This window comes from Geotrypetes seraphini, chromosome 6 (genome assembly GCF_902459505.1).
Source record: "Geotrypetes seraphini chromosome 6, aGeoSer1.1, whole genome shotgun sequence".
In the NCBI taxonomy this organism is placed as follows: Eukaryota; Metazoa; Chordata; class Amphibia; order Gymnophiona; family Dermophiidae; genus Geotrypetes; species Geotrypetes seraphini.
Window position 1 is genome coordinate 189,443,912 of NC_047089.1, and position 17,096 is coordinate 189,461,007.

At 42.9% G+C, this 17,096-nt stretch overlaps 1 protein-coding gene across 2 annotated transcripts in view; it reads left to right on the forward strand.

Annotated features, from left to right (window-relative positions):
• DGUOK (deoxyguanosine kinase) overlaps window positions 1–17,096 on the forward strand; it is a 91,498-nt gene that overhangs the window by 13,906 nt on the left and 60,496 nt on the right. For both annotated transcript variants that reach the window (XM_033949912.1, XM_033949914.1), the window contains exon 3: window positions 7,267–7,439. In XM_033949912.1, the coding sequence (XP_033805803.1) occupies window positions 7,267–7,439 (173 nt within the window). The remainder of the gene's footprint in view (window positions 1–7,266; window positions 7,440–17,096) is intronic.

Here is a 17,096-nt window from a genome sequence, read left to right on the forward strand (position 1 = left end):
TGGACGAACCGGTTTCTATATGCATTTCCTCCATTCCCTCTGATTCTGCCCAGACAACCATGGTTTGCCCTTCTGGTTCAACTTAGTGCCAAGGAGCCTCTTCTTCTACATGTTTTTCCTTCACTGCTCACTCAGAGTCTTGGTTCTCTGCTTCATCCCAACCTGCAGTTTCTACACTTAACAGCTTGGTTCCTCGAGACTTGATGTCCTCTTTCCAGTTCTCTCAATCGGTGCTGGATGTCCTCAAGGCGTCTCGGAAGGAGTCCACTAGGCAGTGTTATAATCAGAAGTGGACTAGATTTTCTTCCTGGTGTGCTTCGCATCGTGAGGAGCCGCACTCCGTCTCCTTGTCTTCCGTGCTTGATTATCTTTTGCACTTGTCTTCGGCTGGTCTCAAATCAGCGTCTATTAGGGTCCGCCTAAGTGCCATTGCGGCTTTTCATCAGCCGATCGACAGAAAACCTTTCTCTACTCATCCTGTGGTTTCCCGGTTCATGAAAGGTCTTTTCCATGTTCATCCTCCACTCAAACCTCCTTCCGTAGTTTGGGATCTCAATGTGGTACTTACTCGCTTGATGAAGCCTCCTTTTGAGCCACTTGATCAGGCTCATTTGCGGTATCTCACTTGGAAGGTGGTGTTTCTTATTGCACTCACATCTGCTCATAAGGTCAGTGAACTGTAAGTGTTGGTTGCGGATCCGCCTTTCACTGTTTTACATCATGATAAGGTGGTTCTCTGTACCCATCCAAAATTCTTGCCTAAGATTGTTTCGGATTTTCACCTTAACCAATCCGTGGTTCTTCCAGTATTCTTTCCCAAGCCCCATTATCATCCTGGAGAAGTGGCGCTTCATACTCTTGACTGTAAGCGAGCGTTGGCTTTCTACTTGCAACGCACTCAGGTGCATTGGACTGCTCCTCAACTTTTCATTTCTTTCGATCGGTTGGGACACCCGGTTTCTAAGCGCACCATTTCTAACTGGTTGGCTGCTTGTATCTCTTTCTGTTACACTCAGGCTGGTCTCCCCCTGCCGGGTCGAGTCACGGGACATAAGGTCAGAGCGATGGCGGCGTCTGTTGCTTTCCTCCGATCGACTTCAATTGAGGAGATCTGCAAGGCTGCCACTTGGTCCTCGGTTTAAACTTTCACCTTTCACTACTGTCTGGATACTTTTTCTAGACATGATGGCCAATTTGGCCAGTCTGTTTTGCAACATATATTCTCCTGATTTGCCAACTCTCCCACCGTCCCATTCTGGTTAGCTTGGAGGTCTCCCACATGTTGAGAATATGCTGCCTGCTTGTCCTGAGATAAAGCACAGCTACTTACCATAACGGGTGTTATCCAGGGACAGCAGGCAGATATTCTTGCAACCCTCCCACCTCCCCGGGTTGACTTCTTTGCTAGATATCTGAACTGAGGCCACACTGAGGAGACACACGCCCTAGCTAGGGCGGGAAGGCACACACGAATGCGCGGTACACTCGCAAGCTTGACGATCTTCAAGCAAGTCTGCTTGCGAGGCTCTCCGCTATGGGGCTCCGTTGATGACGTCACCCACATGTTGAGAATATCTGCCTGCTGTCCCTGGATAACACCTGTTATGGTAAGTAACTGTGCTTTATTTCCACACACATCCAGGGAAGGGGGAGAGGGTGGGGGGTTCTATTTCTAGCTTAATTCTAGACCTTTGAATATATACATCCAGGGTGGGTGGGAGTTGGGTGGGATTGCATTACTATTTTATATAAGGGAAGGTTATTGAAATAATATATGCATTTGTGTTTTTATTGATTAATCAGTGGGTGGGTAGGTGGGATAAAATGGTTACTCATAAGAACATAAGAACATAAGGAATGCCTCTGCTGGGTCAGACCTGAGGTCCATCATGCCCAGCAGTCCGCTCATGCGGTGGCCCAACAGGTCCAGGACCTGTGCAGTAATCCTCTATTTATACCCCTCTATCCCCTTTTCCAGCAGGAAATTGTCCAATCCTTTCTTAAACCCCTGTACTGTACTCTGCCCTATTACTCCCTCTGGAAGCGCATTCCAGGTGTCCACCACTCGTTGGGTAAAGAAGAACTTCCTAGCATTCGTTTTAAATCTGTCCCCTTTCAACTTTTCCAAGTGTCCTCTTGTTCTTTTATTTTTCGAAAGTTTGAAGAATCTGTCCTTCTCTACTCTCTCTATGCCCTTCATGATCTTATAAGTCTCTATCATATCCCCTCTAAGTCTCCTCTTCTCCAGGGAAAAGAGACCCAGTTTCTCCAATCTCTCAGCGTATGAGAGGTTTTCCATCCCTTTTATCAAGCGTGTCGCTCTCCTCTGAACCCTCTCGAGTAACGCCATATCCTTCCTAAGGTACGGAGACCAATATTGGACGCAGTATTCCAGATGCGGGCGCACCATCGCCCGATACAATGGCAGGATAACTTCTTTTGTCCTTGTTGTAATACCCTTCTTGATTATGCCTAGCATTCTATTTGCTTTCTTAGCGGCTGTTGCGCACTGTGCCGTCGGCTTCATTGTCATGTCCACCATTACCCCCAAGTCTCTTTCTTGGTTGCTCTCATTCAATAATATCCCTCCCATCGTATAGTTGTACCTCGGGTTTCTGTTTCCAACATGCAATACTTTACATTTCTCAACGTTGAACTTCATCTGCCATCTCGCCGCCCATTCCCCCAATTTATTCAAGTCCCTTTGCAATTCTTCGCATTCCTCTTTAGTCCCAGCTCCACTAAATAGTTTTGTATCGTCCGCAAATTTTATTATCTCACACTTCGTGCCTGTTTCTAGATCATTTATGAATATATTAAATAGCAGCGGCCCGAGCACTGAGCCCTGCGGAACACCACTTGTGACCCCCATCCAGTCCGAGTAGTGGCCCTTCACCCCTACCCTCTGTTTCCTACCCGCCAACCAGTTTCTGATCCATCTATGTACGTCTCCGTCCACTCCATGGTTCTTCAGTTTCCGGAGTAGACGTTCGTGAGGCACCTTGTCAAAGGCTTTTTGGAAATCAAGGTATATGATGTCTATGGGGTCTCCTCTGTCCATCCGTTTGTTAATTCCTTCGAAGAAGTGCAATAAGTTCGTTAGGCACGATCTCCCCCTGCAGAAACCATGTTGGGTTGTTTTCAAAAGTTCGTTTCTTTCCAGATGTTCATCGATGTGTTCTTTAATCAGTGCTTCCGTCAGTTTCCCCGGAACCGAGGTCAAACTCACTGGTCTGTAGTTTCCCGGGTCACCTCTTGATCCCTTTTTAAAGATGGGCGTGACATTGGCTATCTTCCAATCCTCCAGGATCATGCCTGTTTTCAAGGATAGGTTGCAAATTTGCTGCAGTAGTTCCGCTATCTCCTCCTTTAATTCCTTCAGAACCCTGGGATGGATTCCGTCCGGACCCGGGGATTTGTCAGTTTTAAGTTTTTCTATCTGCCTGTGTACATCATCAAGGCTCACTTCCATGGATGTTAATTTTTCTGCTTGATTTCCATTGAAGATTTGTTCAGGTTCCGGTATGTTGGTTGTGTCTTCGTTTGTAAATACAGACGAGAAGAACATGTTGAGTCTTTCTGCGACTTCTTTCTCCTCCTTCACCGCTCCCTTCCTGTCTCCTTCGTCCAGCGGTCCTACCTCCTCCCTAGCTGGCTGTTTCCCTTTAACATATCTGTATGTCTGCAAGATGAATGTGCTTTTCTTGACTTGTTATATGTTTATGTACCTGTGTTTTGCACTGTTAATATTTGAAAATCAATAAAGATTTATGAAAAAAAAGAAAATAATTTTTACAAATGTTTTAAAGCCCATCCTGGGGTTGCTTAAAGCCACTGATTATATAAAGTTCTGTTTTTTATTTAAAATTTGCTATTATTTTTGCTTATTGGTGCAAATTTATTGGTATTATAGTTATAACTTTTAGGTTTTCACATTCAGCAATTATGATACATTGATATAAAGACATTTTAAGCAAAATATCTAGCAGTATTTTATTAAATGAACCTTCAATATCTGCACTTTATTGTGAAAAATAACAGAAATTTAACATACTTTGCTAATAGCTAAACATGTACTCTAGGGTCCAAAAATTAACACATATCATTTGTCTACAAGTCTTATTTTACTCCTTTATATAAAAATAAAAAAACCCACAGAAAATTTTACTTAAAATTTAGGGGTTGCCCCACCTCGCTGTTTTTTAAAACTTCTGCTAAGCTTTAACACAGTGTATTGCAAACTGAGTGCTGTGGCACACTAATGTGCCTTCTGAGATTTCAGAATACTGGGGAGGAGAAGAGGTGCCGGCTGACTGCCTACAGGACGTGCCTCTCGTGACGAGAGGCACATCCTGTAGGCAATCAGCCGGCACTGGCACCTCTCCTTCTCTCTGGCTGTCTTCCCTGCTGGCACCCCCCACTGACATTTCACCCCCCACTGACTATCTGGAGGGCCTTCATGCATGCACAGACGTTGACATTATGATGTCATGCATGCGCGTGATATCTGCGCACTTGAGAAAGTTTGCCGGGACACTGGCTTAATATTATTTTGTAATTCTTGCGCACACAAAAATAATCAATGGTCTATGACATAAGAGCCACCTTTGATGCAGAAGGAAGCTTCTTTTGGAGGTTGGCCAGTAGCAAAAAACAAATTGCATCTGTAAGTTTTATTCTAGTTTTGTAGTTTTGTTTTTGGTGCGATTCTGATATCACAAAAGGCGTGGAAATGGCTGTGAGTGCCTTGCTTGCAACAGTTCAATTCATGTAGTTTTGTCAACTTCCCAATGCAAGAACCTGTGCGTTGTAGTATCCTGGCTTGATCCCATACCACCATCGCTGACTCACACGCCAACTTATAGCTTTCCGGTAAAGGTTTTCCTTCATCATAGTGATGAAATTGACCAATCGAAGAACATCCATTCCACGTGGCAGTTTAGCGGTTGACAGCTGACAGACTGACTTCCCAAGTTTTCAGGTGCAAATCACAAACTAGATGACACCATACAAACTAATTATGCGCAATCACCTACATACACAACACACAAGTAAACAATGCAAGCTGGGGTGACCTCTAAATATTGTCTAATCAAGCTGAAATTTGACACATACCAAGTGGACAAAAATAAGCCTTGTGGAGACAAAGGGATCCTTTTACGAAGGCGCGCTAGCTGTTTTAGCATGCGCTAAATGCTAATGCGTCCATTATAGTCTACGGACGCGCTAGCATTTAGCACATGCTAAAATGGCTAGCGCCCCTTAGTAAAAGGATCCCAAGATTTGACAAGGTTGATTTTTTTTTCATAGTACCATGAACCACCCTAATGTGTACACTTTGGTGTAATCATCTATCAATGGCGTTTCAAACACTCAAGCATTCCATGTCTTCTTGAGTTAATCAGAATAAAGCCTGCGATGGTGTTCAATTCCTTGCAACAAGGCCTTATGCTGCACTGGGTCTGTTAAACTGGTAACTAACTTTGCCACTGGCATTACCATAGATCCAGTGTAGCATGAGGTCTTGCTGCAAGGACTTGAACAGCATCGCAGGCTGACTAACTCAAGAAGACATTGAATGCTTGAGTGTTTGGAACAACACCATTGGTAGGTGACTACACTAAAGTGTATATGTTTAGCTATTAGCAAAGTATGTTAATTTCTGGGTTTTTACAATAAAGTGCAGATATTGAAGTTTCATTTAATAAAATACTGCTACTTTTTTTTTTTTTCATAAAATGTCTTTTTATCAATGTATCATTGCTAAATGTACAAACCTAAAAGTTATAGCTATAATACCAAGAAATTTGCTCCATTCAGAAAAAAATAATAGTAAAGTTTAAGGAAAATGGAGCTTTATGTAATCAATGGCTTTGAGTGAACCCAGGCTGGACTTTATAAATAAATTTTAAAAATTATTTTCTCCTCAAGCACAATCAAATTCACGGGACAAACAAATTCATATAGTTTTTCTGGACAACTCTAACATGGCACCTATAATACTAGTTTTTTTCCATGGAACGTTTATGGCGCCAATAGTGTCAGGAGCTGAGCTGTTGGATGCTTCCCCAGATCTGGCAGTTTTGTAATTTAAGACTGTTTCCCAAGTTGGTCCTGAAGTACTTCCTTACCAGTCAGGTTTTCAGGATATTCACACCGAATATGCATGAAAGAGTTTTGCATATAAAGGAGGCAGCGTATGCACATCAACGTCATGCATATTTATTGTAGATATTCTCAAAACCTAACTGGCAACGGGGTACTCCAGAACCAACTTGTGAAACACTGATTTAAGGCGTGCTAAAAATTGTTGCATGCTTCATCCATATTCCCTGCAATCCTACGAATTAAGCCACCAAAGACTGGTGGGCTGAACTGTAAATATTTTTTTAGGAAAACTCATTGGTGGACTGTCTCCATCAAGCATAGAGTAGCATTGGCAAAATGGTTTCCTATCACTGTTTTCTCTCAATATAATCTTGGAGTTCTCAATGCAGTCCTTGGGAAACAGCTATCCAGTCGGGTTTTCAGGGTCCTCCCATGATAGGTATGAGATATATTTGTATGCCTTTCCTCCATTATTTGTAAATTTATCTCATTCATATGCATTGTGGCTATCCTGAAAACCTGACTGGCTAGATTTTTCCCAAGGATTGGGTTGAAAGTCCCTGGTTTAATCTGTTAATTTAACATGTGATATTAGCCCATGCACATCAGATGAAAAACTCATTGTTTGGCACATTCAGAACACTGGGAAATTATTTGCTAGAGGATGCTGTTTTGTTTATTCTATTTTTCACCTGGAAACCACAGCCCACCTCCTAGAAAGGTTTTTCTAGTGCCCATGTTTAGGTAAAGGGAAGCTGAAAGAAAAGTGCACTTGTACTGAGAGCAGGCTCCAGCTCATCCTTAACAGCCTGACCTAATGGGCTTTGTCATGTTTTACACACAGAGTACTAAACTGTGAACAAATCAAGAGCTGGATTTAAAAGAGAAGCACAGCATTACTGTACATGTATGTTGAAATGGTGCATCTATGACAGCTGACTTTCATTTTTTTGGCTCTGGAAGGGATAAAACAACAGCCGTTTGATCTCTGAGAGGGTCTGTTTTGACATTGCCGACTGCTGGTGGTGGTCAGAGCTGCTTCCACGGCATTCCAAGTCTGATCTGGCACAGGTCCTAACCTTCAAGATGCCAGCTCAGCCCTTTTGTAACATCTTGAATTTAGCTGTCGTGATTTCATTACAGATTTCTTCTCAACAGAATTCAAGCAACCTGCTTCAGATGATCTACCAGGATCCTTCTCGATGGTCCTACACATTCCAGACCTTCTCCTGCATGAGCCGATTCAAAGCCCAGCTGGAGCCAGTGTCCGAAACACTACTGAAGGCACAGGAGCCCGTACAGATATTTGAGAGATCTGTGTACAGCGACAGGTATGGCATAAAACACCAGATGCACTGTGGGCTTAGAAGAAAGTCAGCCACCCAAAGGTAGAAGTAGTAAAGGGTATAACTGCTGTCTGCTTCTCAGATAAGCCATTTAGTGCTGGATCACTGTCCTTTTGTAATAATGTGGCTTTTTTATATGGTGCAATGAAGTGTTAAGTGAGTTGCCCAGAGTCACAAGGAGCTGCAATGGGAATTGAACTCACAATCTGAGGGTGCTGAGGCAGCTGCTCTAACTACTAGGTTACTCCGCCTTCTTGGAAAAGAGATGATTGAGGGGGGATATACGATTGAGGTCTACAAAATCCTGAGTGCTGTAGAACGGGTGAGAGAGTCAATTTTTCAGCCTTTCAAAAAGTACAAAAAACAAGGGACACTCAATGAATTACATGAGAATAATTCTAAAGTAAATAAGAGGAAATACTCTTTTACTCAAATATTTAAGCTCTGGAATTTGTTGGCAGAGGATGTGGTTACAGCAGTTAGTGTAGCTGGGTTTAAGAAAGGTTTGGACAAATTCCTGGAACAAAAGTCCATAGTCTGCTATTGACAGACAATGAGGGAAGCCACTGCTTGCCTTGGATCGGTAGCATGGAATGTTGCTACTCTTTGGGTTTCTGCCGGATACTGTGACCAGGAAACGAGGCTACATGGACCATTGGTCGGACCCAGTATGGCTGCTCTTATGGCTATTTAGAGCTTGTCCCCAAAATATTGGCATGACTGCTACAAAAACTGGATTAATGAGTTTTGGTGGGTGTCCTCTATCAATGGCTGTTTTCTATAAAGACAGGTATAAGTTACTTCCTAGTTTTTGCTGTCCCCTCTCTTTACTATTTACTGTGTTTGTGGTCGAGTAATGCCACCTGCCCGGCAGCAGAAATTGTAAGACTTGGCCTACAGGTTTTTAGACTTTTCACAAATTAACATATTTATCAATGATCTAGAGATGGGAATAACTAGTGAGATAATTAAATTTGATGATGATACAAAGTTGTTAAATCGCAAGAGGATCTTGTGAGACTGGGAGACTGAACGTCAAAATGGCAGAAGCAAAGTGGTGCATGTGGGAATGGCAGAGTGTCAAAATGGTAGATGCAAAGAGATGCATGTGGGAAAGAGGAACCTGAAATATAGCTATGTGATGCTGGATTCTATGTTAAAAGTCACTGCCCAGGAAAAGGATCTAGGTGTCATTGTTGAAGATACATTTAAACCCTCAGCTCAATGTGTGGCAGTGGTTAAGAAAGCAAATAGAATATTAGAAATTATCAGGAAAGGAATGGAGAACAAAGTACGGCCGCATTTCGAATACTGTGTGCATTTCTGGTCGACGTATCTCAAAAAAGATATAGCGAAATTAGAAAAGGGTGTCAAAAATGATAACGGGAATGGGATGACTCCCATATGAGGAAAGGCTAAAGTGACTAGGGCTCTTCAGCTTGGAAAAGAGATACCTCAGGGGGGATATGATAGAGGTCTATAAAATAATGAGTTGAGTAGAAAGGGTAGATGTGAATCACTTGCTCACTCTTTCCAAAAATACTAGGACAAGGGGGCATGCAATGAAGCCACTAAGCTATTATGTATGTTAACCTGTAACGTGTTCTGAGTTTGTTGAGGAGAATGGGATAGAAAACGAATTAAATAAATAGTTGATTTAAAACAAACCAAAGAAAATACTTCTTTACACAACATGTAATTAAACTCTGGAATTTGTTGCTGGAGAATGTGGTGAAATTAGTTTAGCGAGGTTCAAAAAGTGTTTGGATAATTTCCTAAAAGAGAAGTCCATAGGCAATTATGGAGAGGGCTTGAGGAAATCCACTGCTTATTCCTAGAATAAGCAGCATAAAATCTGTTTACTACCAGTCCTTGGGATCTAGCTAGGTACTTGAGACTACTAGACTTGATGGACCTTAGTTCTGTCCCAGTATGGCAATTCTTGTGTTCTTACGTTCTTAACGTTGTTTGAATAGGGTCCAGTGTGCATTTGATAAATTGTCTTCAGAGGACACCCAAAGGCAGCAGGGTGTAGCCTATTTGAGCAGCCGTTTCCCAGGTTTAGGCCAAAGTAGTTTCTGGATTCTAAATCTTCTGTGTTCATCCCACACTTCTTTGAAACTGTGACTGAGTTCAAAGAAGCGTGGGATGAACACAGAAGATTTAGAATCAGAAAATAATATTAAAGATTGAACTAGGCCAGTTACTGGGCAGACTTGTACGGTCTGTGTCTGTGCATGGCCGTTTGGAGGAGGATGGGCAGGGGAGGGCTTCAATGGCTGGGAGGGTGTAGATGGGCTGGAGTAAGTCTTAACAGAGATTTCAGCAGTTGGAACCCAAGCACAGTACCGGGTAAAGCTTTGGATTCTTGCCCAGAAATAGCTAAGAAGAAAAAAATTTAAAAAAAAAAAAAATTTAAATTGAATCAGGTTGGGCAGACTGGATGGACCATTCGGGTCTTTATCTGCCGTCATCTACTATGTTACTATGTTACTATGCAGAGTGTACAGTGCTGAAATATAGCATTATATGTCCACAGAAGGTGTTAGCAACTTATGCTGAAAATTTATTTTCCATGACTAAGTCTATGCTTTTTTTTTTTTTTTTTGACACCTGCTTAGGTGAGGGAAGGGCATTTGCAGTACCTGGCAGAAAATACCACAGATGTGCATGCAGAAGTATTCTATTTTTAACAGTTATGATCTTTGTGTTGAATGCTGTAACTTTAAGCCATGCCCCATTCAGAGAGACCTTTTGTAATTGTTTATTTAGAACAAAGAATCTCACACCAACACAGCAGTACAGTACCGAAACAGTACAGTCAATCAATCAACAGAATAGCAAACCCCCCCAAACCACCCACAACATCGCCGCGATCTGTATTAAGTAAAGTGGGGGGCTCCCCAACAAAACCCCAAGTCGGAGCCCCTAAAAACTGTCATTTTCTTTGGCACGCACCTCCGTCTTGCGCTCAGTTGTTGGCGCGCGCCTTTGTCTTCCACGGTTTTGTCTATGAACCGAGGACTGGAGTTCAGAACCTCTGCTATAGTAGTGTCCATAACACACTTTTCATTAATGCCTTTCCACTCTTTCCTCACAGACTACAGAACTGTGTTCATGGAAACGGGGCAGATTTATCCATTAGGGCCCATGAAAATGTATTCATTTTTGTTTAAATAAGAAAGAATAAAAATGAAGCAAGCATTATTTTCATGCTTTGCCTTTCGACCCTGGAAATATAGACAATAAATAGAATATAAATATGTAAGATACAAATCAAATATACATATAATTCAAATTAAAAGCTCGGTTGTATATTAAATGCTCACAAGACAAAAGTACCAAGGGCCCAAAAGTGTCATCAAATTTTATTTAGAATTTCTTAATATTTCTTATACCGCCTAATCAAACTTCTAACCGGTGTACAGTAATAGTAAAAACAAACATCAACTGTAATACAACATTACATGACATCATTGGGGATAATTAGTACATCCAAAGACTTATAATGTGGCCCTGTGTGGAAGAAAGCAGGATCTCTCTGCAGCAGCTTGAGCTGTAATGATCCAAAAAGGTTTTTCTTCCAGTAACTTAGTTGCACCTGAAGACCTTTTATTAGCCACATAGGTATAACTGAGTGCCTCTCCTATGTGAATACAACTAATTAAGCTTGGAGTAAAAACTGGAATGGCTCATACATCTATGGAAAAGGGAGCCCTACAATATTCCCACACTTCTTTTTGAAGAAATCCGGGAAGCAGAAGGCTTATTTCAGGGGGGGGTTTCTTTAAATTCAGAGCTGAAGATCAAAACTAGGAAAAGAGAATTCTTGTTTCAGAGAGGATGGGAAGCTGACATGCAGGTAGCCCTGTTCTCAGTGGGCCACAATCATATAAAATCCTATACAAGCCCTGAGCCCTCTCTGATTCCCGTGTTATTACATAAGGGTGGCTGGATGTACCAGATTGTTTGGGAGAGGTTATGCAAGCAAAGAAACATTCAAACGTGTGGCCTTGGTCTTCACTCCCACTCTTTGAGGGCTGCTAACAGGTCAGGTTTTCAGGATACTCCAAATGACCGCGTGAGATTAATTGGAATGCAGTGGAGGTAGTAGGCATAAAAGTTTACATAGTAACAGAGAACATGAAGGCAGATAAGGACCAGAATGGACCATTCAGTCTGTCCAAAAAGGTGTCCAGGGTTGCACCTTCATACAGGTTACCCCTTTACTTTATTCTTGTACTCTCTCATTTGTATGAGTCATTTATTTTATGCTTGTGTGGAAATACTCTATACTTTTATTCAGTATTCTTCCGATATATGAATTTTCTGTGTATATTTCACACCTTTTTGAATTCCTTCACCATTTTCTACCCACCACTTCCCACGGATAAGCAATCCAGGCATCCACCACTCTGAAGAAGTATTTCCTGGAATTGCTTTCCAGTCCCCCCCTCCCCTTTGCAGCTTCATATCATGTTTTCTAGTTCTAAATCCTCACCATTTTTTGGAAAAGGTTTGTTCATAACAGCAATACTTTTCAAGAATTTAAATCTATGTATCGTATCTCCCATATCCCTTCTCTTCTTCAGGGTATACATATTCAAGTTTTCAAATCTCTACTCACATACATCGTCTATATTTGAGTCCGGCACTTGGATATACACGACCTGATGAAAGCCAGTCAATATGGCTTCAGAAAAGGGAAATCATGTTTAATAAATTTAATTCAATTTTTTTGAGACTGTGAACATCTGCACAGTGCTCAGCAGCCTCGAAAAAAGCCAACAGGATGCTGGGCATCATAAAGAGGGGCATAACAACCAGGACGCGGGAAGTCATCATGCCATTGTATAGAGCGATGGTGCGTCCACATCTGGAATACTGCGTTCAGTATTGGTCGCCGCACCTCAAGAAGGACATGGCGGTACTTGAGAGAGTCCAAAGGAGAGCAACAAAACTGGTAAGAGGGCTGGAACACTGCCCATACGCCGAGAGGTTGGATAGGCTGGGGCTCTTCTCTCTGGAAAAAAGGAGGCTCAGGGGAGATATGATAGAGACCTTCAAGATCATGAGGGGCATAGAGAGGGTGGATAGGGACAGATTCTTCAGACTGAGGGGGACAACAGGTACGAGGGGGCATTTGGAGAAACTGAAGGGAGATAGGTTCAAAACAAATGCAAGGAAGTTTTTCTTCACCCAAAGGGTCGTGGACACTTGGAATGCGCTACCGGAGGAAGTGATCAGGCAGAGTACGGTACAGGGATTCAAACAGGGATTGGATGGATTCCTGAGGGATAAAGGGATCGTGGGATACTGAGAGAGGTGCTGGGATGTAACACAAGTATAGAAAGCTAACCAGGTAATAAGAATAGAAAGCCAACCAGGTCGTGCATGTGCAAGACTGGAGGGTTAGGACTTTGATGAGAAGATAGGACTTCAATGAGAAACCAAGGTGGCAAGGGGGCCCCTTCTGGTGATTCAGACAGGTCATGACCTGTTTGGGCCGCCGCGGGAGCGGACTGCTGGGCAGGATGGACCTATGGTCTGACCCGGCGGAGGCACTGCTTATGTTCTTATGTTATGTTCTTAACAAACAAATTGATAGTGGAGAACCGGTGGACATAATATACTTAGACTTCCAGAAAGTGTTCGACAAAGTTCCACACGAAAGTCTTCTCAGGAAACTACAAAGCCATGGAATAGAGGGGGATATACAAAGATAGATAGGCAAATGGCTGGAGAACAGAAAACAAAGAGTGAGCATCAATGGGAAGTTCTCAGACTGTAAGAAAGTGACTAGCGGTGTACCCCAGGGCTCGGTACTTGGGTCGATCTTATTTAATATTTATATCAATGACCTAGAAGAAGGAACATTCAGTGAGATTATCAAGTTTGCAGATGACACAAAGCTATGCCAGACGATCAGAATGCAGAAGGATAGCGAGGAACTCCAGAGCGACTTGTGTCAGTTAGAGAAATGGGCAGAGAAATGGCAGATGAAGTTTAATGTGGAGAAATGCATAGTAATGCATTTAGGCAGAAAAAAATAAGGAATATGAGTATAGAATGTCAGGTGCAACTCTGGGTAAGAACGAACAAAAAAAGGACCCAGGTGTACTGATAGATAGGACCCTGAAACTATCAGCACAATGTGCGGCGGTGGCAAAGAAAGCAAATAGAATGTTGGGCATGATAAAGAAGGGAATTACGAGTAGATCGGAGAGGGTCATAATGCCGCTTTATAGAGCAATGGTCAGACCCCACTTGGAATACTACGTCCAACATTGGTCCCCCAACCTAAAGAAGGATATAAAACTGCTGGAGAGGGTGCAGAGACAAGCAACGAAGCTAGTAAAAGGTATGGAGAAACTGAAATACGAGGATCGACTTAAGAAACTGGGATTGTTCTCCCTTGAGAAAAGGAGACCGCGAGGGGATATGATTGAGACCTTCAAAATACTGAAAGGAATCGACAAAATAGAGCAGAAAAAATTATTTACATTGTCTAATTCGACACGGACAAGAGGACAAGGAATGAAGCTAAGGGGGCACAAGTTCAGGACAGATATCAGGAAGTTCTGCTTCACACATAGAGTGGTTGACACCTGGAATGCTCTCCCAGAGGAGGTTATTGCGGAATCGACCGTCCTAGGTTTCAAAAGCAAACTAGATGCACATCTCCTGCGAGAGGCATAGAAGGATATGGATGACTAATAATTACGCCTGGTGTACACCTGGCGGGGCTCCGCATGTGCGGATCGCCAGACTTGATGGACCGAGGGTCTGATCCGGAAATGGCGCTTCTTATGTTCTTATGTTCATTTTCCTCTGAAGAGCTTCAAGTCTTTTTATGGTCTCAGCAAGATACAGCCTCCAAAACTGAACAGAACATGCCAATGAGGCCTCATCAATGACTTGTACAGAGGCACTAAATTAGCATGTACCCATCGCTTGTTATAGTGAAGGGCACATGCGCAGAATAAACAAAAAAAAACCCACAACAACAGTGGGAGAGATGCCCAATGTCTCCCACTCCCAATCAACACACAACCCCCAGCAGCGAGACAGATGCTCAGTGTCTCCCGCTGCCAGCCAACACCACCCCAACCCCCCACCTCCCCAATCAGCGGGAGAATTGCACACACTCTCCTGCCGCCAACCGACACACACCATCGGCAGTGGGAGAGATTCCCAGTCTCTCCCACCCAACCAACACCCCCCAGACAGCGGGAGAGATACCAAAAGCAGACACTTCTCTTGGAGAATGGCTCAGCGATTTTTAAGAATCCACTAGTGTGCTCATTTCATTATTGAAGAGCCCATTTGCATGGCAATGTCAGAGACTGCTAGAAAGCTCGCTAAAGACCATCCGTTTTGATAATCCGCCGCTAAAATGCATACAGGCTAAACTGTCGGAAACCAGTTTATCGACCATGTTAAAGTTTTGAGAATCTGGGCCTCAGTGGGTTAGTATGAATGCATTCTTGTGGGTTCACTGATTTCCTGCTCAGTGTGTGCTCTTTAGTCTTTCTTCTTATTATCTGTAAATCACAATGAACTTTGTATAGGTATTTGCGGTGATATAAGCAATAATTGTGGCCCTGACTGCTGAGCTTCCAAGGTTTGTGCTGCAGACGGTGGAGCAGTTCATAGGACCTTTCTGGATGTGGAACTGCTATTGTACTTCAGTCTGTAAGTTCCAAGGCATAGGAAAATGTGAATGGTGTCAGGGGAATAGACATGCTTTGGGAAGAAAGAGTAGAAATATGATCTTTGCCAGGAAAGGAGGGGATGCAAATTTGGAACATGAGATGAATCTGCTTAGGCGGTATGAGGGATATGTGAACCTAACCTGCAGGGGAAGGTCATTGACCAAAGTGAATTGAGAGGGAGCCTATTGGAAGTAGGAATTAGGAGGAGGGAGCAGATACATGTAGATATTTGGGGGGAGTATTAAGCACCCTACTCCAACTGTCAACTGCTGATCAAGTTGTAAATAAGAACAACTTGAAATGTATGTGTGCAAATGTCATAAGCCTCAGAAACAAGATGGGAGAGAAAGAATATATTGTACTAAATGAAAACATAGATGTAATAGGCATCACTGAGACTTGGTAGAAGAAAGATAACCAATGGGACAATTTCATACCAGGGTACAAATTATATTGCAGTGATAGTGTGGGTCGAATTGATGGAAGAATAGCATTATACATTAGGAAGGGTCTTGAATCCTAAATAGATTCCACAGGACACAAAACACACCTTGGAATCCCCATGGATTAAAAATTCCATGTGTAAAGGGGAAAATGATAATGCACAACAGACGAAGATTCAGTGCCCGACAACATGATGCACGACCTACTCCTACTGGAGCGATGGTCTAGGACATGGCAACTCAACTTCAATGCCAAAAAATGCAAAGTTATGCACCTGGGCAGCCAGAATCCATGCAAGTCTTATACCCTTAATGGCGAGATCCTAGCAAAAACGGTAGCAGAACGAGACTTGGGGGTAATCGTCAGTGAGGACATGAAGTCTGCCAATCAAGTGGAGCAGGCTTCGTCCAAGGCAAGACAAATCATGGGCTGCATACGAAGGGGTTTCGTCAGTCGTAAGGCGGAAGTCATTATGCCATTGTATAGATCCATGGTGAGGCCTCACCTGGAATACTGTGTGCAATTCTGGAGGCCGCATTATCGCAAGGATGTGCTGAGACTGGAGTCGGTGCAAAGAATGGCCACCCGGATGGTCTCGGGACTCAAGGATCTACCATACGAAAAACGGCTTGACAAATTACAGCTATACTCGCTCGAGGAGCGCAGAGAGAGGGGGGACATGATCGAGACGTTCAAGTATCTTACGGGCCGCATCGAGGCGGAGGAAGATATCTTCTTTTTCAAGGGTCCCACGACAACAAGAGGGCATCCGTTGAAAATCAGGGGCGGGAAACTACGAGGTGACTCCAGGAAATTCTTTTTCACTGAAAGAGTGGTTGATCGCTGGAATAGTCTTCCACTACAGGTGATTGAGGCCAGCAGCGTGCCTGATTTTAAGGCCAAATGGGATCGGCACATGGGATCTATTCACAGGGCAAAGGTAGGGGAGGGACATTAAGGTGGGCAGACTAGATGGGCCGTGGGCCCTTATCTGCCGTCTATTTCTATGTTTCTATGGGAGTGTGCTACAATCCACCTGCCCAGGATGAACAGACAGATGCAGGAATGTTACAAAAATTAGGGAGGCTAACAAACTGGGTAACACAATAATAATGGATGATTTCAATTTCTCTCAAATAAACCAATATTCAAACTACAGAGCAATTGCACTAACCTACAAAACTATGGAGAAAAAAAGTTTCCGTTAAAAAAGAGCAAAGTTCCGTTAAACCAAGGACTAGCTCACATTCATTCATCGGCTAAAAAAGCTCCACACAAAAAACAGCATCTTCTTAATTGTGCTATCATTACCAAAAAAAAACTGTGTGTCATGGCAGTGCTGTCACTTGTTTCAACAAACTCACAAAGTCCACTCTCTTCCATTTAGTGTCCCCTAGTCATTTTTGCTGTCTCAAAACATATCTTTACAAAATACAAAAGCAAAGAACTTTATAGCCCAATGCACTTATCTTGATAGGCACTG